Source organism: Fundulus heteroclitus, chromosome 11 (assembly GCF_011125445.2).
Source record: "Fundulus heteroclitus isolate FHET01 chromosome 11, MU-UCD_Fhet_4.1, whole genome shotgun sequence".
NCBI lineage: Eukaryota > Metazoa > Chordata > Actinopteri > Cyprinodontiformes > Fundulidae > Fundulus > Fundulus heteroclitus.
Window position 1 is genome coordinate 17,519,905 of NC_046371.1, and position 22,734 is coordinate 17,542,638.

Below are 22,734 nucleotides of genomic sequence, written 5' to 3' on the forward strand. Positions count from 1 at the left end.
TTTTTTTAATGTCAAAACAGCCCAACAGATTTTATTTTCACAAGTGGCACATTACTGCTGTCACTATAGTGCTGCGCTTGATTTATATATGCAAGATGCCTTATTAGATTTTATGCCGGGACTATTTCCTGATAAATGGACACAGAACCGGGAAGGTAAAAGTAAAAATAAGGGGGACATATACGACAAAATGCTAAAAGGGAGAAAACAGCTTAGCGTTTCTCTGGGATGTATCGCAATCTGTAAAATCATTCAATAGATATAAAAAAAAAAACTCCAACTGACAAAGATACAAACCAGATCAAACGATATTAATGATATGAAGTGGTTAATTCTAAGAGCATTTTAACGGTTTGATACAGAAAACCTTGTAGTCTGATGGGTCAGCTTTTGATTCACCTTATGTTTGCCTTATGAAAACAGTTTACAGAGTCCATGAAGAGGTTTTGAGGTGCTGTTCCTGCAGCAAGTCTGAAACAAGATTTGAGACAGAGGTTGTGGATTCCAACTTGCCCTTCTCACCTCCCCTCACCATCTTCTGCAGGGCCCTGTCATTAACCAAATTGATGCTGTAGTGCCAGTTTAATGTGGAAAATCTAAAAACAGCTGACACATATGTGGTGTTTTAGAAGAAGCAGAATGTAGTTTGCTAATTATGTAAAGGTTCAAAGACATGAATAGTTAATAGAATGACAAGGTGTGTGGGTTTAAACAAGAAACTGCTGCGGAGAAAGCAAAAGTATTACGTTCCCATACCGGGAGTCGAACCCGGGCCGCCTGGGTGAAAACCAGGAATCCTAACCGCTAGACCATATGGGAGCTGATACAAACGACAAATTGATCTGTTACAAAGAGTGAACACCTCACATACATTTTCTGTTTTTGTGATTTTCAGTTTTTGTGACGCTAAAAATCGGCGATAATCCAAATGTTTTAATTTGTTGGATTTCGTTTCAGTCCGAGCTTGCTCTAATATGTCAATTATCTTAAACTATCTTCACAAGATGGGACTTCTTTGTTCCGTAACACAGCAGTAGGCGTATGAATAAAATACTTTAAATTCATATTGACAAAACCACTGGGTGTGTTGTGGGATTCGTTCATTTCACATTACGGCCCAGACTATTTACTGTAAAGAAAAGGAAGAACAAATTAAGCAGTTCCTCCACATGCAGGCGCTGTTTGACTAAAATTAAAGCTGAATCATCTTACTCACGCAACGTGTCCATTCATTTGGTAGCGTGACAATTTCCATATTTCCTTTTTTAGTGACTATGACGTTAAGAAAAATAATAGATAGATAGATAGATAGATAGATAGATAGATAGATAGATAGATAGATAGATAGATAGATAGATAGATAGATAGATAGATAGGGGGGAGAGCCAATAGAATTCCCATCTCCAGGAGGAGGAGCAAGCATGTAAAAATATTCTTCTAAATATTATTTCCTATCATTTTTTTGGTTTGTTTATTTCTGTCTATATCCAAATTATGCACTGTTTTGTCTTAGTTTACCAGATGAAGTTGAACTTTACACAAATGGAAACACATGCCTTTGTGAACAAAACCAACAAGTTCAACACGAGGCCCGCCACACATATACAGTAAATATTACCACTCTTTTCCAGAAATGTCTCCCGAAACAGAAATAGCCTGTCATGATGTAAATAACATTTGCATGCAAGTATGAATGGACAAGTGTACGTGTGTTCGCACTCTACACAATCTCACACACAGAGGAAGTAGCACGCAACCTCCTTGTACCACTCCGTGTTGAGCCAGTGCATCATTTACATAAAGAGGAAGCCAGACACTATGTGTGGTCGTTGGTGGTGAGATAGCAGCATCTATAATGCCATAAAGGGAGAGTATTTGAGTATGGATTTAATTTGCCGTTTTTGGACGTGAAAGAGAAGCATTGTCTTCCAGAGCTTCAGCAACCAGCAGGCTTGCACTATTCAGCCATGGAGTCCTGCAAAGTGGTGGAAAACATCTACCTCCTGGTCATCATCACGCTCATCAGTGTTCTTCAGAATGGTGAGATGAAGACAATCGTTTTTGGAGGAATTTGAGAGAAAAATGGCAGTAACAGTTTCTGTTTGTGTTTTTTTAGTTTTTTTTGCTCAGAAGGTGGAGAGGGAATGCAAGAGCCGTAACATAGACACGTCAGCTTTTGAGCGAGTGTCTTGTGCAAAGTAAGTGCCCTTCACTCAGCTCTGATTTCTCTGTTAACATAAAGTAGCACTGAAACAAGATGAGATAATAATACAGAATATTTCTGCTATGGATAAAAAAAAAATTCTTTGATGTTATATCCCACCAAACATTACCCCACTGGGAGGCTATTCCTGGTTTCCTAAACAAAAACAAAAGGGGAAAAAATGCTGGTAAAAAAGCTTGTTTAAATGCCTGAAACACATTTATCATTCTGCTTTTCATGTAAATTAATCATAATCTTCTTTTTAAAAATACTAACACATTTGTTGTTCGTTTAAAACTTAAATGGGATGGTTTCAAAAACTTTTTTTCCTTTGCTGCCTTGGTAAAACAAATTATAATTTTGCGTTATGTGATAGGAGCATCATTAAAAGATTTGGTTAGCAGTTTAAATTGCTCACACAATTACAGTTTTAAAGAAGCAGAAACAACTAACTAAGGATTTGAAATATGGAATCCTGTTTAGGGTGAATGATTTTTCTTTTTGCACATCTTATCCATAGCATGAAGTTTATGTCTATTGTGTGGATGTGACTTACATCACAGTCTTTTGTCCGGTTACTTGATTAGTCCACAGGCAGCGACACTCTTCCTGTTTTAACATAAAATGTTCAAGCCACGTCCTTGCTGCTGTCTTCCAGGAAGGATGTCAAAAAAGAAATTGCAAAGCATCAAAACGTTGTTTTTTTTTTGCAAATTTCAAGTAGTCTTCTTTGAGGAAAATTTTGCAGATATTCATGTTTTAAACTCATTATTTATTTACAGTGCAGGTCAGAAGTTTATATACCCGAATAGCATTAAATGATACATTTGAACGGTTCTTATCAAACCAATGTCAATTAATTTCAAATTTAAGAAAATGCTGCAAAAGTTTGAATTTATTGTGGATTTTTTTTCTCACCAACACAAGGTCAGATGATACTTTGGGCTCAGAAATATGTATATGTACACCAACCTTACTGTTTAACGAAACTAAACATCCCTTATCTAGTTTTATCTCAGCAACACACCTTTTCCAGCCATCATCAACAAGCTTCTGTCAGTAATCTGCCTTGAGAGAGTTTATTTAAATAGTTTTCCGGGCACAGACCTGGCTTTCATGCATAATAATTTGTCTTATATATAGTTGAGGTTGGGTTATTCAAAAGCTTAACATTACTTTGCTTGTACCGTTGCAATGTCAATCTGGGTACATGCATTCTTTGCTTTATGGAGTACCTGTCCAAGTTGTAGTCATCTAGCTAGTGATTAAAGGCATAGTCGAAAGGCGAAGGCAAACATTTGGGGATAGTCCTCCTTCTTTGTTAAGCTTTCTACTTTCTGCAAAGCACCAGAACTACTAGCAGGAAAATTGTTGCGCCCTACCTAAAAGCAAACTTTTCTCCGGAAGACATCTGGCTTGTCCTTCCATGCAGATGGACATTTCAGTCAGGCTTGGAGCGAGGGCTTCCGTTTTGGACTCACTTCATGCTGATGTAAAGGTGGTTCCTTGTGGAAGGTCACAAGGTCACACAAGTTTATTTGCATGCCATCCATCATACAGATGATTATTCAAAGTACTTTACAAAAACGACAGGAACAAAGACAGAAACGCTGAAAACACACAAAAAATAAATAAATAAATAAATAAACATAACACAAAGCATGGCATAAAAAGTATTTAAACTGAAATTCAATCTGAGCCTTACCCAACATCCATAAACTCCTGGCTATTGTTGCAACCACTCTCTGCAACCCCATGGCGATTTCTTCAGCCTGTCATTGCAAACGATTTCCCCACAGATAATTACAGGTATTGCTGATTATGTGTTCCCTGACGGTTGCATCTTCTTCTGTCTTAATCTTTCTCAGTCTGTTTTGTCCAGGACCCTCATGAAAAGGATACTTTTATGTGAATTGATGTTTTTTTTTTGTTTTTATTGTTAAAGAGTGACTAAATGAACAAATAATAATTGCTTAATTGTAGCCGAAACTGCATGGATGCCTATCCCACTTTCCTGGCAGTGATGTGGTGTGCCGGACTTTGTCTCAATCAAGGTAATGATTAAACCTGCCATGTTTATGCCTCAAATAAAACAGAACACCCTTCTTTTTAGTAGTATCACGCTTGGGTGCAAAGACAGCTCGGACTAAACTAGTTCAGAACACAGTGTCTCACGCACACAGTTCCAGGTCAAATTCTTAGCAGTAGTTCCGGTGGCTCAAACGAGGAAGAGCCATGGGAGGAAATAGACACCTTATATATTAGCATTTTTATGCAGGCGTTTTAAGAGGGGAAAGGATAAACGTTGAGGATTCGCATCATTTTATTTATTAATTTATACAGATTTATTCAGCAGTACGACCTAAATTTTAATTTTTACCATAGTAACAAAGTAAAAAAAACCAACCTAAAATTGGCTTATGGTTAGGGATATTTGTGGTCCCCATCTGGCACCGCAAGCAAAGATTTCTGGAGAGGCTCCTGAAACTAGTGCAGTATCGTAATGTTTTAGTTGAATGGTACAAAAACATTAATAAAATACAACAGTTCAAGAATTTGTCACTTTATAGATCTTACTAGCCTGTCACATTGCACACTTGTCATTACATCAACACCGTAGTAGACAATACTGGTGTGAAAGGTTTAGATACGTTGATCACAACATGCATGATAAACCCAGCTTCTTTGCCCGTTGTCTTCCTGAAGCTCCTGCCGCCTTTGCTGGGATGATCTACCTTCTCGTCAGGCAGAAGTACTTCATCGGCTATCTGGGACAGAGCTCTCAAAGGTAGCCCAGTTCACCAAGTTATCTATTTTGTATTTAGAAACTGTCTTTGACTAACTATCTGATGCACAGCACTCCCGGGTACCTATTTGGGAAACGCATCATCTTCTTCCTGTCCCTGATGTGCATCGTGGGCATCTTCAACTACCTGCTGTGGCGCTTCTACGGCAGCGACTACAAGGAATACGTAGAAACCATCACAAGCGCCGCATCTGCTCTCCTGCTCCTCCCTTAGTTCAGCAGGTCCCTTACAGTGAGGACTAAGTATTGAACGCACCAGTGCTTTCAGCAGTAAAAACCTCCAGTCTCTTAACAGGGCTATTGACATGTTAGTAACAACCCAGATATTCCACAAGTAAAATAAAAATGAAGTCTGTTTTTTTGGATTGTTGAAATAAATGTAACGGCACAAAGAATAACTATTGGATACACGATGAAAACAAGCTTTAAAAAGGGATAGACAGCCAAGGAAGTTGCTGAAATTTGTCAGTGTTTAGGAAGCAACCTTCCTCCCTATATCAGCAACTAATATTGGCTATTTTAATCCTAACTGATGACCCGTATAAAGGTTTTTCATTCTCAGCAATGGTTGCTATGAATGGTCACTGCGCAATACTTCACTCGTGAAGGAAAGGCATATTTATGCATCTATGCCTTTGTAAAATTTGGAGAACTTTTCCTTCACTCAAAAAAAAAAAAAAAAAGAAGTAAAGTTTGGGGTTAGGAACATCTTAAACTCAAATTAGGGTGGATTATTTATTTTTTTTTTTTTCAGACAGCAAGGAAACCTTTAAGAAATATATCTGTTTAAATCGGCCGCACTGGAAATAAACTGAAAATCTATGTAAAGAATCGCATAAAAGAAGCCCCCTTAACTCTGAAGACATCAAGAGATTTTATGTAGAATGGGTCAAAATCCCACCTAAGCAATGTAAGTGACTGGTTTCTTTATACAGGAGGTGTGAACTTTCATTAACAGAGGCTTGATTTTCTTAATAATCAAAACTTCTCTCATTTTCAGTAATTGTTCCGTGTCCTTCAACTTTATTTTCTATAAATTCTCGACTGACTTGAGATGATTTTCAAGTAGTAATACTTGGGTTGTTACCATCTTCTGTGAATTCCTTGTTAATAGGTTGATTAACTTGATCAATACTTATTTCATGCTCACTTTTTTCAATCACTTTTTTTTAACACCGTTGATATAAAAAGCTTCAGTTGTGTGTGGTAAAATGTTTTTATTGTATTGTATTCAGCCAATAAATATTCAACATATTTACAAAAAAAAACAAAAAACAAGTGATTCTTTAGTGCAAAAGACTCCAACCTTGTTTGTGACCTCTGTTCTTTCCATCACTGTACAGCACAAACAACTGGAAACCGGCCAGGAACAATATGTACAAGTTTTATACACACAATTTGACTGGATGATCTTAAAAGGCATGCCAGATTTTTCTTTTCAATCTTTGCTCTTGCTTTTCCGCTCACTGAAGGGCAGACAAATACGGACCCAGCAGCTCAGATGCCAAACTCGGGCCAAAACAAAAAGATTTCTTCCAACTGACCGGGTTCTCATCCACAGATGACAAAACTCCTCCCCGGTCTTCTTAAAGGTGCAGCAACAGACGTTGCTGATGAAACTCAACAGATAAGATCTCCACGGTCCCGCTCATGTGTTTATCGGTCTCAGCTGTGAAAATAAAGCAGCGCGGGATTAAATAGACATACTTTAATCTACAACTTTATAAAGGAGTTTATAGGAATACCAGGCGACGTACTTTAAATGATTTTTTGCTGAAGCCAAACCAGTGAGGGAAGTCAAATAGGGCATCAGAATAGTACTTGAGGGTGAAGGAGGCATCTTTCCACGTTGGATTATATTTCATCAGGTCCTCGTCGACGAGGCCTTCAGCAGCCAAGCTATTCAAGATCTCACTCAAGTCAATCTGAAAAAACAAAAAACAACAACATTTAATTCTCACAGTAATTTGCACCAGCAGAATAAAAAAAAAAAAAACGAGAGCAGTGCTTTACCTCCACCCTGTAACTCTCTCCGGCCACGGATGAGATGGTCCAGTCCAGGCCTCTCTCCATCTGCCACTTGGTCATCGGATCTCCACCATTGATGGAAAACACGTACTCCCGCAGAACTAAAAAAAAAACACACACACACACACACACACACAACACCGGACATTATATGACGGACAAGCAGGAGTTTTGTGGTTCAAAACAACAAGAAATGTCAGCATGACCTCAGTTGTGTGCTGCTGACTACTCCACCCAGCTGCAAGCAGCCCAACGTGAGTCATCCAAACCAATGGTGCATGCAGCCAAGTGAGACACAGTGAGCCTGCTGCAGGATAAACAGGATAGTCACCTCTGGGTTCCGTGGCCCCCTTCTTGCTGGCCTGGGGGACGCAGAGAGAAACCAACACATAGATCCTCTTGGACAGCAGACTCTTCCTCATGCTGGTGTACTCCCACAGATTGTGCATTTTAAACTTCCTATTATAGGAGGGAAAACAGAAGTTTGCATGAGTTTCATCTGTGCAGATTTATTGCAGATTATTATTATTATTATTATTATTATTATTATTATTATTATTATTGTTGTTATTATTATTATTATTATTTATTCTATGTAAAAGTTCATCACCTCCCCAGCGAGTTCAGGAAAACCACATTCCTGTTCCCGGAATGCAGATCATCGATGAAAACCAGGCACTGGTCGTCGCTCTGGACCCGGTACTCCGAGCCGAACTTCTTCACGGTGAAACCCTCCGGTGGGTTTTTCAGAAACTGACCCAGTTCGGTCACGCTGATCCCGGTGAGAAGTTGGGTTAAGATCATGATGTCTTGCCTAAGAGCTCCTTCCCGGTGCCGCCGTTGCTGTTTACAGGATAACTGTGTTGGATGAAGCCCCAGGAACTCCTATTATGAAGCCGCTGCTGTCAAGTCGCCAAACTGGAGCTGCGACCACTTCCCATGATGCAACTTCCGGACATTGCCTGTCAAAATAAAAGCTTGCAATCACGAGACAGCCTCAACAGACTTGGTTAACTTACAGAAAATAGAGAAATAAAATAACACAATTTGAAATAGATACATTAATTAATACATATTTGTAAAAAAAAACAAAAACAAAAAAAAAACAGCCAATACCTTTCTTTCATAAATTCAAAAGGAATATGTATTTTTGTCGAATCAATCTCAGGTGTGAGTATTTAGAGTGATAGAAACGTTGGGGGAGGGGGTGCGACTTCCCAGCATACCAAGGCTCTCCAGCAAATAAGTAAAAAGTTAATCAGTCCCTAAAGTTGATCTGCAAGGTCTCAAGCAGGCTTTTGAACAAAGATGAACAAACAGAAAATAATTAAGAACCTTCATGTGCATTTCCACTAACGTTTTATTTGTCTTTCACATGGACAATCTGTTCCATAAAAAGTGATCCTGTGCTGATGTAGGGCATTGATTCATGACTTGTGTACTCAATTTTAATAGCTGCATGGATTTGGCAAATGGTTTCTTTATATCTATCTATCTATCTATCTATCTATCTATCTATCTATCTATCTATCTATCTATCTATCTATCTATCTATCTATCTATCTATCTATCTATCTATCTATCTATCTATCTATCTATCTATATATATATATATGTATATATATATATATATATATATATATATATATATATATATATATATATATATAAATCAGTTCACATTGGCTTCCATATCATTGGACTTGTTGGTGAGATTTTCTATTTTTGCAAATCAAACCATTTCATACACTGTAGTTTCTCAGATATCCAATTTTAGACATCTGATTTCTATCCTGAGTATATTTTCAACTGTTAGTAAAAGAGTTGCATTTATCAGGCTGTTTATTTTTACTTTTACAACAGGACTCCAAAAACCTTCTTGTCTTTTCTTGAGCCATTCAGAGGTGGATTTGCTGGTGTGATTTGGATCTTTGTCCTGCTGCGTAGCTCAACAATACATAAGGCCACAAACTGACGGCCAGTCATTCTCCTTCAGGATATTTCAGTCGAGGACAGAACGCATTAGGTAATTTATTTACTCTACAGACCGGGCAGTAATCGAAACTTTGGCTGGTTAGAGAAATTGAAAGAAAGAAATGTGGTGAGTCACAGTGATTTCTTGATGTATCAAAGGGATCCAGATTGGGTTGGACAGCTTTTTCCCTTTATTGATTCAAATGCAAGAATAGTTTTTGTGAGCTATTCTGGTTATCGTTGATATTGAAAGTAGTTTGATGATCTGAAACGTTTAAGTGTAACAAATGGAACAAAAAAAGAAGTTAAGGTGAATACTTTTTCACATCACTGTATGATGCTGGATTTATTGCTACTGATATGCGACAGCAATAAATTCCTTTTTTTTCCAGGCCTGTCCCTTTGTAAACACTCCACTTTTTTATGACCATTTGTACTATCCTTAATGTGAACATTATCTGCCCTACACAAAAAGGAAATAAAAATTCTTGTTGTTTTGACTCAAGTATTGTATACTCACGTATACAGTTATTTGAGTTGGACTCATGAGTATTTTTGTTTCATTTGCGCAAATTAATTAGAATAAATATAAAAAAAAATCCTAACGCAGTAACGTTCTGACTGCACCACCAAAACAAAAAGGATATATGCCGTCATACCCACACTGTCACATGTCCTCTACCGTGTCGAACAGTGGGCATGAGAAGATTTTCCTTTTACTCATCCTTTGTTCATTACCAAACCCATCTGGCCTGTTGCCATATATTAAATACTATTTGAATTAGAAATTTGGTCTAACATAAATATAGATGTATTTTTGAGTCCAAGCAGCACTCAGCAAGCTCCAAACATTTCTGGTCGCATGCACTAAAAAGGCATTTTCCTGACTTGCCTCCCAATCAAACATTTGGCATATCTAATAGCATACAATAGTAGCTATAGAGACTTTTTTTTAGTGTTGCGGCGATGCCATTTTTTGGCCCCGATACCTGGCTGTGCAGTATTGGCCGATACCGATACCATCTGTTTGAAATTGATGTGTGTGTATATATGAATAACTGCATACTACTTAGGGTAGTAGAACTTTTTATTGCCTACCTGGAATGGGTGACAATTGGTGAATAAACTTTTGGCTCTCAAAGGCCAAAATAGTGCAACATTCGTGAAATTCTAACATGTATAATAGTAGTGCAACAATAAGACAGTAAAGTTACATTAATAATTCAATAATCGCATTTAAACCCTGAGTTTTGGCTCTCTAATGCCAAAATAGTGCAACTTTCATGAACTTGTATAACATGTATAATAGTAGTCGGGGGGGAGAAGGGTGCGTTCAAGTGACATACAAACATCAGAACGGTATCGGTGCCCTATTTGTTGGTACTCGCCGATACCGATACCATTTTAGTGCTGGATCGGGGCCCCGTCGGATACCGGTATCGGTGCAACACTACTTTTTTTTTTTACCTCAATATCTATCTTCTTCACTGTGTCTGTTGACAAAATAAATATGGGCCCTTCTCCAGTCTTACTAGTTCATCAGAAAAATGGCCCTCTGTGTCACTTCATGTTCAAATTTAGGGAAACAAAAGGTCGCTAATTTAATGCTCCTAGACAGTCAACAACCAACTGCACAGTAACACAGTTGTTAGCACTGCTGCCTTGCAGAAAAAAGGTTCAAATCCTGGAGCTTGCATATTCTCCCAGTGCATGCAGGGGTTCTCTCTGGATACTCCCACTTCCTTCCACAGTCCAAAACATTACTGTTAGGTGATTTGGTCTCTTTAAATTGAAATCATACCCCTAGGTGTGAGTGTGCGCGCGCATGGTTGTATGTCTCTGTGTTGCCCTGTGATGGACTGGCGATATGTCCGGCGATATGTCCAGCATGTATGCCACCTCTTGCCCAATAACCTCTTAAAAATCCTATAGGCACCATCCCCCTGCACAGATAGACACTGATTAACTTAAAAAGATTTTCTTTTTCCAAGCGGTCAAGTTATATTTACTTTATAAGAATTGGGTCAGACACCAATACGTATTTTCCCGGTGCTTTTGTTAAAAACAATGATAAAAGTATGGTACGAAAACACATTCTTAAGATAAACAATATACTCTTAAACAAGAAGGGACAAATTCAAAAAATAATTTTGGACATATAAGCCATGCAAGAACCCTTAAGATCATTAAAATGCTTTGTTGACCTTTCACGTGTACGTCTGTTCAGTGAAACGTGATTTTGTAGTCACGCTGCTGAGCCTTGTCCTTTTATGTCTGCCCTCGTATTTAATGACAGTTTTATTGCCAACAATAGTTTTACACCTCACCTGCTTGTGTTAGAGCCTTTCCTTGTGCACACACTGCAGACTTGTTTTTAGCCATGTCTAGCGATACAAAAATGGGTCGTTCTTAAATATTTGTTTTATCCGTCTGCACCAGTGGTAGTTGTTGATATAGTACATTTGACTCTACGCCCAGGGCAAAAACTGTATGGGTATCGCAAGATAAAAATTTTTATTCTCTATTGCACCTCAAAGGGTTTTTCCTTTGGTTATCCACACAGGTCCAGTGAATGTTGCTGTGCATGAAGTTGCCATCTAATACACAGCGCTAAATCAAAATATCTTCCTGATTTGAAGGAATCTGGACTAATCTGGGGTAACCATCTGCACTAGTGAGACTAGGTGGCAGTCAAGAATTTGGTTGTTCTACATAAAACAGAGATTATTTAAAGGACATGTTGACATTTATTCAACTCCTAAGCTATTCCAAACGAGCAATTTTCAGTGCTTCTTTGGTATTGGGACAATGTAAAAACACAGTCTAAATGGGCCAAAATGGACTGAATAATTTCACACTGATTATATATTCTTAAGACAAATAAAAACAAACAAACAGCAAACAGCCTATAGATGGCTGCAAAGGGGGAGGGGGGGTCATCTTAGACACAGTAACTGACTATGCCCGTATTGTTTCATCATTATATGTATATATATATATATATATATATATATATATATATATATATATATATATATGTATATATATATATATATGTATATATATATATATATATGTATGTATATATATATATATATATATATATATATATATATATATATATATATATATATATATATATATATATATGTGTGTGTGTGTGTGTGTGTGTGTATAAGAGAGAGAGAAAAAGAGGGAGAGAGAGAGAGAGAGACAAATTAGGACTTAGTCTTTGGTTTGACCAACAGTCACCGCTGTGGTTTTATGCCTGGTTTATTTCATTATCTGTGGTATGTGACTGTGGTAAACGTGTAGTTTACTCGTTTATTGTGGTAATTTCTGCCACTCTGCACAAATAAAACAGGGACATGTTTTTTGACCTCCTTTATCTACATTCCCTCGTGCGTGCCTGTCCAGGACACATCTACTTTACAACGAAGAAATGAAACCGGGCTATTATTTTTGACCTACATTGTGTGTAGACGTTATCAGAAGCTTTTCTAATCATTCTTTGTTAGCATTTTTTGTTTTGTTTTTGTTGTTGTTGTTGTTGCAAGCTAATTGCCCTGTTGGTTTGTAAATATGGAATAAAATTACTAAAGAGAAAAAGAAGAACCAAAAAGAAGACATCCTAATACTAATAAAGCGCTTTGGAGTCCTCTAGACTTGATAAAGTGCTATACAAGTACAGACAATTTACCATTAAAAGATTCATATTATCCCCCCAAAGTTCTTGATTACAATAAAAAAACGCATAGAATTTAGTGCTTTCTTGTTCAATATGGATGATGCAACACCCATTTCTACATATAATGGGACATGACTCATATTCCCCAAGCCAATTACAGGAAATCCAAACTTACAAATGCTTGACTTGAGCAAATCAGTAACTAGAACTAAATCACTTCTAAAAAAAAACTGCAGATAGATTTTTAAACGAAGAGTGACACATTTACTGTAGTTACTTTCCATTTATGTGTGACAGCCTAACCTTGTTTAAACAGTTCCGCAGCATCATTGCTCTTACACTTCACCTAAGATCCACATATATAGAATATTTACACCAGATTGTTCCTGATATCTTCAGTAAAAGGGATGGAACGGAAAATCCACGTTGTTTGATCCACAAATGTTTAGAGCACAGTTGATGTCGGCAGCAGCTTATGATCAGCGTTTATCGATTGGATTCTTAGGCGGAAAATACAATCAAGATACTTTATTTGCCCCCTTGGGAGAATTGTTTTGCAGCACCAGCAGCAGTCAATCCAGACAGCATCCAGACATTGTAGCTTAAAGCTAATTGAAACAATAATAAAATGAATTAATAAGAAAGGTTATCATTTATGTTTAAGCTTTACTGGATGACAAATAAGAGATAATTTAACTTTACTATTATTATTTCATTTTTTTATTTTTTTCTAAATGGAAAATGTAACAGCGGCAACCAATTAAATTAAATTAACTTTTCCACCACTGTCCTTTTGAGGCACATGTATACTAATTTATCCAGAACAATTCAATCATATGGACAGTCTCAGATTCAGTTAGGTAAATATTCTAGTTTAATTCTAGCAGTCATATTCAATTTATAAAGCCGATTGGTTAAAAAACAGCACTTTATGCAAGGAAGCTTAGCCACTTGCATCAAATTTGCAGCAAACCCTCCTAAAGCAGCTTGTAGCAACAGTGCATGGTTGAGCTACAATCCTTCTCATGTACCAGAGTTACTTAAGAAGTACCTCAGAGCTCAGTGCTTGGGCCAGCTGACCTAACTGTATATCCTTGATGTTGGTAATTTTATTAGACAACGTCTGAACACCCACAGTTTTTTAAAATGAAGTACTTTCCGTGCTCGATTTTATTGTCCTTTATAAAACATTACTTTACAACCTCTCTTTGTACAAACGCCTGCGATTTCTTTGTTGGATGATTCAACAGGAAATGCTTTAATCTGCATACTTCCTCAAGTGGCGCTGTCTATTTGTCAACGTTTTCATATGAAGCAATAAAATCTGTTACACATTCATCCGAGCACGAGTGGTAATTTTAAAGACGGCTTGTCTTTTGCTGGATTTTTATGGACTTGTTTTCCATCATGTTTAATAGGTAACCCAAGACTTGCACGTATTGACATACATCCAAGGCTCTATCATAATATTATTTTATCTCAGATCATAAGGAATAATTAGAGAGATTTTGTAAGATAAACATTCCAAGGAAACTTTCAAATACTTTAGATCAGCACTGATAGAACGTCCTCAGATGAAACACATGACATGTTCCACAGTCATACTTTGGTGAAAACAAGAATGCAGAAACAATCAGCAAGCACAGGTACAATAAATAGTTCACTGGGTTGCTCTTTATATTTTTTCCCCTGGCAAGACTTCCTCTGTCCAACACTTCCAAACGTCATTATCACCAGTAAGCGAATAAGCTTTATCACCAACATGTGAGAAAATTGCTCTCATTTCGAAATCTTGATGATTGCAAAACGTTTTCGAGTGAAAGCCCATGTCCAGCTTCAGTTTTTTTTTTTTTTTTTTGCTTTATGTTTTTCTAGTTTAACCCACATTCTTTACTTCTCTCAAAACCATCGGCCTACAATGTCCACATACACTCAACAAAAATAGATTTTTAATTTTATTGTGGGCAGTCTGAGACACACTTGTGCACTAATCATGGTGTCTAATCAGCATCTTGATATGGCACACCTGTGAGGTGGGATGGATTATCTTAGCAAAGGAGAAGTGCTCACTATCACAGATTTAGACTGGTTTGGGAACAATATTTGAGGGAAATGGTGATATTGTGTATGTGGAAAACGTTTTAGAACTTTGAGTTCATCTCATAAAAAATCGGTGCAAAACCAAAAGTGTTGCCTTTATATCTTTGTTGAGTGTAATAGTAATAGTAATATCTTCTTTATTGTCATTGAAACATACATTACAAACATACATTACAACAAAATTTGTTCTCTGCTTTTTAACCCATCACCCTTGGGGAGCAGAGGGCTGCCATGTGCGGCGCCCAGGGAGCAATCGAGGGTTAAGGGTCTTGCTCAGGGACCCAGAGTGCCGGCGCTGGAGATCGGACCGGGTACTTGCATCCTTCTCTGAGTGCAAGTGCGCTGCTCTAACCACTAGGCCAACACTCCCAAAAATTAAAGGAAGCTGCTCAAAAACGAGGAGTAAGTCTAATCCTGGAGATAGACAGCAGCGGATTTAGCCTGAGAAGTCAGGGGCGGCCCTTTGAGCCTTCAAAGGGACAGCTGACAAGTTAAGGGATTGTGGTAATTCTTGGGTGACAATCCAAAACTGACAACCAGAAGATAATTTCTGGAGTTTTATTAGGCTGTCGTCACATTTTAAGACACTTGGGTAGGCTCAAGAGTAAATGTTTCATATAAAAATTCATATAAAAATTTAGTCCTATGAAAACCATTAAAAATGACAATGATGATGCACAAATAACAGTAAATAAATAGATTATCTACTTATTTATTTAAGTTCATTCAAAGACTTGTTACAGATTTTTACAGTTGTGGAAGAATCCCCTGTGATTGCCACGGAACAGAAGAAGCCTCTGAATGAATACATATCTTGCGTGACAATATTTTTGAAGAAATGCTTAGCGCATTATTATCGTTTTCATTTTATAAAAATCTCTCGCAGTAAAATCATGTCAAAAAACTCCAGAACAGTACCCAGATCAGATCCAGCACTGCTGCTACCCCAGCAGATGAAAGCAGAAGACGTTGCATTCTTCACAAAAGACTTCTAGAACATGTTGCTAAAGGACCTAAGCTTCCTTAAAAAATTCAGTCCACTCTGTCCTCTCTTGCTTAAAACCTCATCGTTGCATCTACAGACCAGTTTTATGCCCCAATGGGCACCGAGGTATTTATATTTCTCCATCACCTCAACCTCTTATTCCGTTATAGATAAACAGTTTGGCAAATTCCTGCTTCTCCTTAAATCAGCAATCTTTTCCCTTTGCCTTCTTTTTGGTCAATTTAAATAATTGTTTACACACAATGTCACCTTCGACGCACTCAACGACAGCGCAGTCGTCTCAGCATTTCTGCAGATGACGAGACTGAATAGTCGTAGAAGTCAATGGTGCACAGAGCTAAAAGAAATGAAGAGAGTTAGGGCTGAAACAATCAAATGATTCAAGTAACTTGACTATACTAAATATTCTCGAGCCAAATTATCTGCCTTGAGGCTAAGTTCAATTCTGTTTAACTATTCAGGGCACTGTGTTTTTTTTTTTTGTGTTTTTTTCTTTCTGTTGCACAATGCTCTAACTTCTGCTAATGATCGCCTATGCTGCTGATTTATGGATGCCAATTGCACTCATCAGCTATGGAGGGAGACAGCAAGGGGAAAGAAGAGCTAAGAGAACGACAGAAAGTGTCAAGTGCGGGATTACTTTAAACTTAACAGAAAAAGAAAAAAAAAGATATTATATTGCATGTTATGCAAAACTGATTTAGCTTTCCATAAGAAATAGATGCATCGGTGTCGATGCTGCAACACCAGAGCAGGAAACCGCTGCAGTGACTTTAGCCAGGCCAAGATTGAATAATGGATGCTGCAGAAGCCCACATAATAGTAGTTGGACTGTTACTCTGGGGCTTCATCTAAGCTCATTGAGTGTAGAAACAGTTTTCTCTGTTTGATCAAGTCAAGATGCCAGCCTTAGAGGAGGCTTGATGGTTTTCTCTTATAATCATTCTTTTTCATTTTCTCTATATTATGTCTGAACGCACGAGCAATCAACCAACAAGACATTAGAGGAGCTGAGTAGCTCCTTTAGTGACAGACTTAGACATCCTGTCTGTAAAAAGGAGCGCTACCGCAGGTCATTCATTCCTGCTGCTACCAGATTATACAATGCTGCATTATAACTGTAACCATAACTGTAATAACTAATGTGCAATAATCTATTTAATACACTGTGCTATAACCCGCGCAATAATCCTGAAAGAAGTGACTTTTGCTGCTATCACCACCTGAATATATGTCAATACATATGTACAAGACATCATCTGCCCATTCCTATTTCTTTCTTGTGTTTTTATTATTATTTTTCTCTTTTTCTTTGATCCACTGTATATATGAAGATACACTGTATATAACAGATGCACCTTTCCTGCTTTTGCACCTTCTTCTGATTATTGACTAATGAGCCAATGTGACAAGTGAATTTCTCCAATGTGAGATCAATAAAGCCTATCTTATCTTCTTTGTTGAGTGAAAACCATTCCAGCTGCTTCTCCTGAATCTGAAGCTTCATTAACGGGACATTCAAACCTTTTTAACCCACAATTATTTTACACGTCAAACAACAAAATAGAGCGGCAGAGCTTTTCACATTCACCGTAACTGCACTGTATGTCTAAAATCGTTTCCATCTGGACACGAATATGGCAGCGTCCACTAGTGGCCGCTGTGGGTAAACGGCAAGTAGTGGGCTGAGTGACGGCAGCGCTGTCTGTACAGGAATGACTTAAAGCCGTTTCTCCCCGGTCGGTATAGCAGCAGCCACGGCTGCCATGCCACACCATAATGTGGCTAATGGCTGTAAGCTGGTCGCTGTGTTTGCTCCTCGGCTGGGTAAGTGCATTGAAAGCCATGTTTATTATTAACAGTCGGCGTTAGCTAGGTCGCTACACCAAGCTACAAACGATGCAGCTAATGACCGGAAGTGACGTAATTGTGAGCTTCAAAGTTAAAGCTAGTATTTAGGTAAACGTACACTCCTTTTTATTATTTTCTTTATTCTTTTTGTTATTAGAGCACCTGTCTACTGTTCTATGTAACTGTATGTTTGTAAAAAAAAAAAAAAAAAAAATAGTATTTAGGTAAACGTAAAATATGGCGTTTTGCAATTTTTTTAGTACGTCTAAACTATAATTTTTTTGGGCTTATCCGTATCAGTTTAATAAATTAGTAAGGTTTGCTGTCTTATTGGTCAATTTTAAAAAAAGTGTTGCGTTATGAAAACGGAAATAGAAAACTGTGCCTCTATAGGTTTTTGGAAAACTTGACGCGAACCCAATTTTACATCTAAATATGTTTTTACTTTTTGCCGACAAATCACGTTATAAAACCCGGTATAAATGTTATTTGACTGTATGAATTAGAACACCTGTGTATTTTTAGTTATGTTGTTTTTTAAGTCTGATTGAAATAAAAAGTTTCTTTCTTTGTAGGAATTTAACATGCTTATCTCAAATCCTTGTGAACGATTAATGGGTTAACTGTCGTTATGGGTTTTAACACATTCGATACTTCGAGTGAGGTCGATATGCGGTGGTTTTTCACTGAACTTGCTGGCTCTCTAAAGCATACCTTTAATACTGGAAGGAAAGTGCCTCACTAAAGCATTTATAATCCCTGAACTTGTATTCTTTTAAATCAAAATCTGAAAAGTGTGGCATACATGTGTATAAAGCCTCCTTTATTCCACAACACTAGTAAAGAAAATTAAGTGCAACCAGTTGCTATCAGCTGTAACCTTGGTAAATTGAGTACACCTGAGTGTAATTATCAGTCTAATTACTGATAATTAGACCGGTGTTGCAGACTGCCACCTCTGACTGACAGCCATGCAGCCACACGTGCTGAGGGCGGTCAGTGAGGTAGTCGATGGTCCAGTCAGCTAGATGTTTGTCCACTCCAGCATCCTCCAGCTTCCCCCTCAGCAGCACCGGTGTTAAAAGCGCTGGAGAAGTCAAAGAACATGACTCTCACAGCGCTCCTGGTGGGAGACCGCTGCAGTGGGCCGGTAGGCAAACTGCAGCGGGTCCAGGGTGGGGCTCACCACGGTGCGTAGGTGAGCAAGGATGAGGCGCTCCATGGTCTTCATCAGATGGGAGGTCAGGGTGACTGGTCTGAAGTGGGCCGGTTCCTTGGCGTGTGCCGTTTTGGGAACCGGCACCACACAGGAGGTCTTCCACAGGGTGGGCACCACCCCCAGGCTGAGGCTCAGGTTGTAGATGTAGCTGAGGACCTCACAGAGCTCATTTGCACAGGTCCTCAGCAGCCTTGGGGGGGGATGCCGTCCGGTCCTGAGGCTTGCAGGTGAGACCTCTCACCTGCATTGAAGTGACTGTGAGGGGGGAGGAAGGCAGGACCGAAGGTGTGGATGGGTATTCAGGCAGAAGATTTTGTTCACAACCTAAAGTTTTTGCAACCAATACTTGCAAAAGGTTATATATATATATATATATATATATATATATATATATATATATATATATATATATATATATATATATATATATCGTCCGTCCATCTGTCTTCTTCCGCTTATCCAGGGTCAGGTCGCGGGGGTAGCAGCTTCAGTAGGGAGGCCCAGACGTGTATATATATATATATATATATATATATATATATATATATATATATATATATATATATATATATATATATATATATATATATATATATATATATATATATATATATATATATATCAGAACAATGCATTAGAACAATAAAATGTGTGTATCAGCAAGAAGTTCATAATTAAATCAACCTTTAAGCGCGTGTTTTTGTCTGGTGTATTTTGAAATAACGCATGCTTGTTTTTCAGTAAAAACAAACAAACTCAGGTGGGAGTATCTGTCAATACTAACTTGTTTTGCCAAGTAGTAAAACACTAAAAGTAATGGAAAAGTAACACTGCCCATCACCCTTGCAAACGCAAACGTCACATTAAAACATGGATTCAGCAACATCAGGCTGCTGGGGTCGCTTTTCTTCAGCAGGAACAGGAACGGAGGTCAGAGTTGACGAGAGGAGGGAAAGAGACGCGTTCAGAGATCTTGTTTGAGGTAGCACAAGATATGAGACCGGACCAAGGCCCTGAACAAACAAGCGGAGCCGCGATGGAAGCTCATGTGTCAGACAGAGCGAGGTTTGTGGGCTGTAACATGACAACATGGAAAAAGTTCAGGGGTTAGGAATGCTTTTGCAGGGCACTCAGCCTATTATGTTGTATTTTCTGCAAACTCTATTTTTAGATTTTAGATGAGATGTTTAAGGACATGCAGCTGCCTGTTTCAAAGAAGTTGTTAACAATAGCAAAAGAACACCTAATTTATAATCCCTGACCTGAATTATACAACTTTTACAAGGATTTTTCCATCGTTAGTGAAAACAAAGTGTCTACCTCCTTTAAATTCTGTTAATGTATACTAAAAACCTTCAAATACCAGGTATTAGGGAGGATATGATGTTGTTAAATTAATTGTAATTTTTTTTTTCCAGGGGGTTGTTTTTGTCCAAGAGAATTTAAAGTAACCGAAGAATGTCCTTGGAAACCCCAAAGTCAGCTAATGCTGGTGGAAGATTATAGCATCAACTTGCCTATAAAAAACAAAGACCATGTCAGCCAAATGTGCTCTGTACTGACTAAGAGTGTCTTGAAAGAAAATTAAAAGGCTCATAAAAGCAACAAAATAAACAAATCTGGACATACACGGACCTTTTAAAATAGATACTAGAAAACAAACTTGCTTTATATCATAAAGATCAACAATACATTTACTGATGATTGTATATATGACAGGTATTAAAAGTATACGCACCCCTGTTAAAGCTAAGAAAAAGATAAAAAAATAAACAGTTTCAGAACTTCTTCCAACTTTAATGTGAGAAGGGGTAAGATTCAATAAGTCTCACTTCTTCATCCCCCTGTTCAGACATAATCACTGAATTATGCATATAGTTAATTACAGATATCATTCTTCATTGTGTTTTGTATGGGGTCAGTTTATACTTTCGCTGGATTGTCTGAAATAAATTATAAAAAAAACCAAGTGACATTTATTATTTAACCCAAAAAAAACCAAACAAATTGGTTTTAGAGAAAAATATAAAATGCTTCTATTTCTTCCAACGGTCTGCTCTCCCCAAACTGATAATTTGTTGAACTCACTTTTGATTTGATGATAATATTTAAACTTATAAAAAAAGCTTGACATGTTCAACACTTATTTTACCCGCTTTACTATTATTGAAGGTTACATTTCTTACTCATAAAACTTTGCCTTTTAGCTTTACTGGCAACATTCTTCCATCTTTCAATGATCTTGTGTCGGTTTTTACTTTTTTTTTTCAAATTCGCCTTATTGGAATTAAAAATAGATTACAATCATCATTAGCTCCCGATGGTTTTTCTCGTAATTCTTTACTAATGTGCAGTTGCTTTGACCCTTAATGCATCTTAATACAAGAAACGGACAGATTTAGGTTTGTGATGAAGATCATTCTGTCGGGGAAGAAATAATTCATTCTTCTGGCAGATTTTGGAGAGTTTAAGCCGACTAATTTATTTTCATACATCAATGCAGTGAAGGTAACTTATCAATACAACATTTTCCTAAAGCCTGCGTCTTTCCCTGCAGGCTTCAAAGCGCGAGGAGCAGCCAGCGCAGAGCTCCGCTGGTGAGTGTGGCCTTTAGTTCCAGGTGATTTGACGCTTTGCTTGTAGTGAACGCTCACATAGAAAATTAAATCAGTTTTATGGAGAGCACAGACAACATTTTAATTTCCCCTGGAGTTTTGTTGCTCGGGGTTTCTATTAGCGCAGGGTGGTAGAGTCTAAATGAACATCTCTGCCATAAATTTGGAGCCAGGAAGTTAAAGACTAGCTTGAGGATTATTTGGCGTAGCGGCTTGTTGTCCCGGTCGCTGAGAGTAGGATTAGAAATCATAAAACTCTACTCGTGTCTGCACAGTGTGTATAAAGCCTAAAATATGAGGCTCAGCTCGGCATTAAATTGGAATTTGGCCTGATCATTTTAGTTTTCTGTCTGCTTTTTTTTTTTTTTTTTTTCCCTGTGCAGAGCCTGAGGAGTTGGTAATCGTGATTCAGAGTCAGAAGAACTCCTTCCATGCCCGACGCGGCCAACAAAGGAAGGAAGAGATTCTGCAGGAGGCAGCTAATCTTGGGCAGGTAAAATGTCCAAATAATGATTTATAGTTCAGAACGTATTACTAGATAGAATGAAATGTAGGATATGTGCTTCAGATATGGATACATCTCTCCTATAGACTACTTAACAAACATTTTGTCTAAATCGCTGTATTCTTCTTACTCATACTTAATGAAACAGCTGTGGGTACTTAAAGTTTATATTAAAACCATACATTTTTCTCTGTAGTTGTGGTTATTCTGTATCATAGTATCATAGTTCTGACCATAGTAAAACATTTGCACAAAATACAGAACATATATATGTTTATACATGAAATGGGAAAGTATGTGTCATACATGCAGATCTTTAGTTTTTTTGCCTTTTTGATGGGAGTAAATCCAAATGCGGTTTTTAAATGGTATCATTCATTCATTCATTTAGGGAGAAAAGTTATCCACACCAACCTGCCCTTATGTGAAGAAGTTATTGCCCCCTTAAGCCGAATAACTTGTTGCATCCCCCTTTGCTGCAACAACTGTCACCAGTGTCCCGTAACTGGAAACAAGTCTATTACATCTGTGGGGAGAAATGTTTGTCCACAGATTCCTCCGTCCTCTCCATCGTTCCCCTGGCAGCCCTCCTGGGTTTCATAGCGTATTCTTTCCCTGTTCACCCTCTGACCTTCCACCATTCTTTACCATCAATCTGGAAGGAAAGACGTTACTTCCCGATCTCCTGCCGGCCTCAGTCTCTGTGCGTAGACTTACCACCGCCTGGAGCGCCGCTCTC

The 22,734-nt window shown here is 37.9% G+C and overlaps 3 protein-coding genes and 1 non-coding gene across 4 annotated transcripts in view; 2 read left to right on the forward strand and 2 right to left on the reverse strand.

The window, feature by feature from the left end:
• Nucleotides 1-747: 747 nt before the first annotated feature.
• On the reverse strand, nucleotides 748-819 carry trnae-uuc. The gene has a single exon. It is a non-coding gene; the product is annotated as a tRNA-Glu (tRNA).
• A 990-nt stretch (nucleotides 820-1,809) lies between these two features.
• On the forward strand, nucleotides 1,810-5,692 carry LOC105937393 (arachidonate 5-lipoxygenase-activating protein). Its single transcript, XM_012878689.3, has 5 exons — nucleotides 1,810-2,040; nucleotides 2,117-2,198; nucleotides 4,187-4,257; nucleotides 4,910-4,991; nucleotides 5,061-5,692. Exons 1-5 carry the CDS (start codon nucleotides 1,968-1,970, stop codon nucleotides 5,221-5,223), a joined length of 471 nt encoding a protein of 156 aa, XP_012734143.1. The 5' UTR covers nucleotides 1,810-1,967; the 3' UTR covers nucleotides 5,224-5,692.
• A 104-nt stretch (nucleotides 5,693-5,796) lies between these two features.
• On the reverse strand, nucleotides 5,797-7,966 carry LOC105937392 (mesenteric estrogen-dependent adipogenesis protein). The gene is made up of 5 exons (XM_012878688.3): nucleotides 7,648-7,966; nucleotides 7,369-7,496; nucleotides 7,023-7,138; nucleotides 6,767-6,934; nucleotides 5,797-6,678 (listed from the first exon to the last, which is right to left on the reverse strand). Exons 1-5 carry the CDS (start codon nucleotides 7,839-7,841, stop codon nucleotides 6,658-6,660), a joined length of 627 nt encoding a protein of 208 aa, XP_012734142.2. The 5' UTR covers nucleotides 7,842-7,966; the 3' UTR covers nucleotides 5,797-6,657.
• Nucleotides 7,967-17,457: 9,491 nt separating this feature from the next.
• b3glctb (beta 3-glucosyltransferase b) overlaps nucleotides 17,458-22,734 on the forward strand; it is a 48,216-nt gene continuing 42,939 nt past the window's right edge. Inside the window, exons 1-3 of the mRNA XM_021324615.2 lie at nucleotides 17,458-17,632; nucleotides 21,433-21,472; nucleotides 21,874-21,983. Coding sequence (XP_021180290.2) covers nucleotides 17,585-17,632; nucleotides 21,433-21,472; nucleotides 21,874-21,983 — 198 coding nt within the window. The 5' untranslated portion in view covers nucleotides 17,458-17,584. The remainder of the gene's footprint in view (nucleotides 17,633-21,432; nucleotides 21,473-21,873; nucleotides 21,984-22,734) is intronic.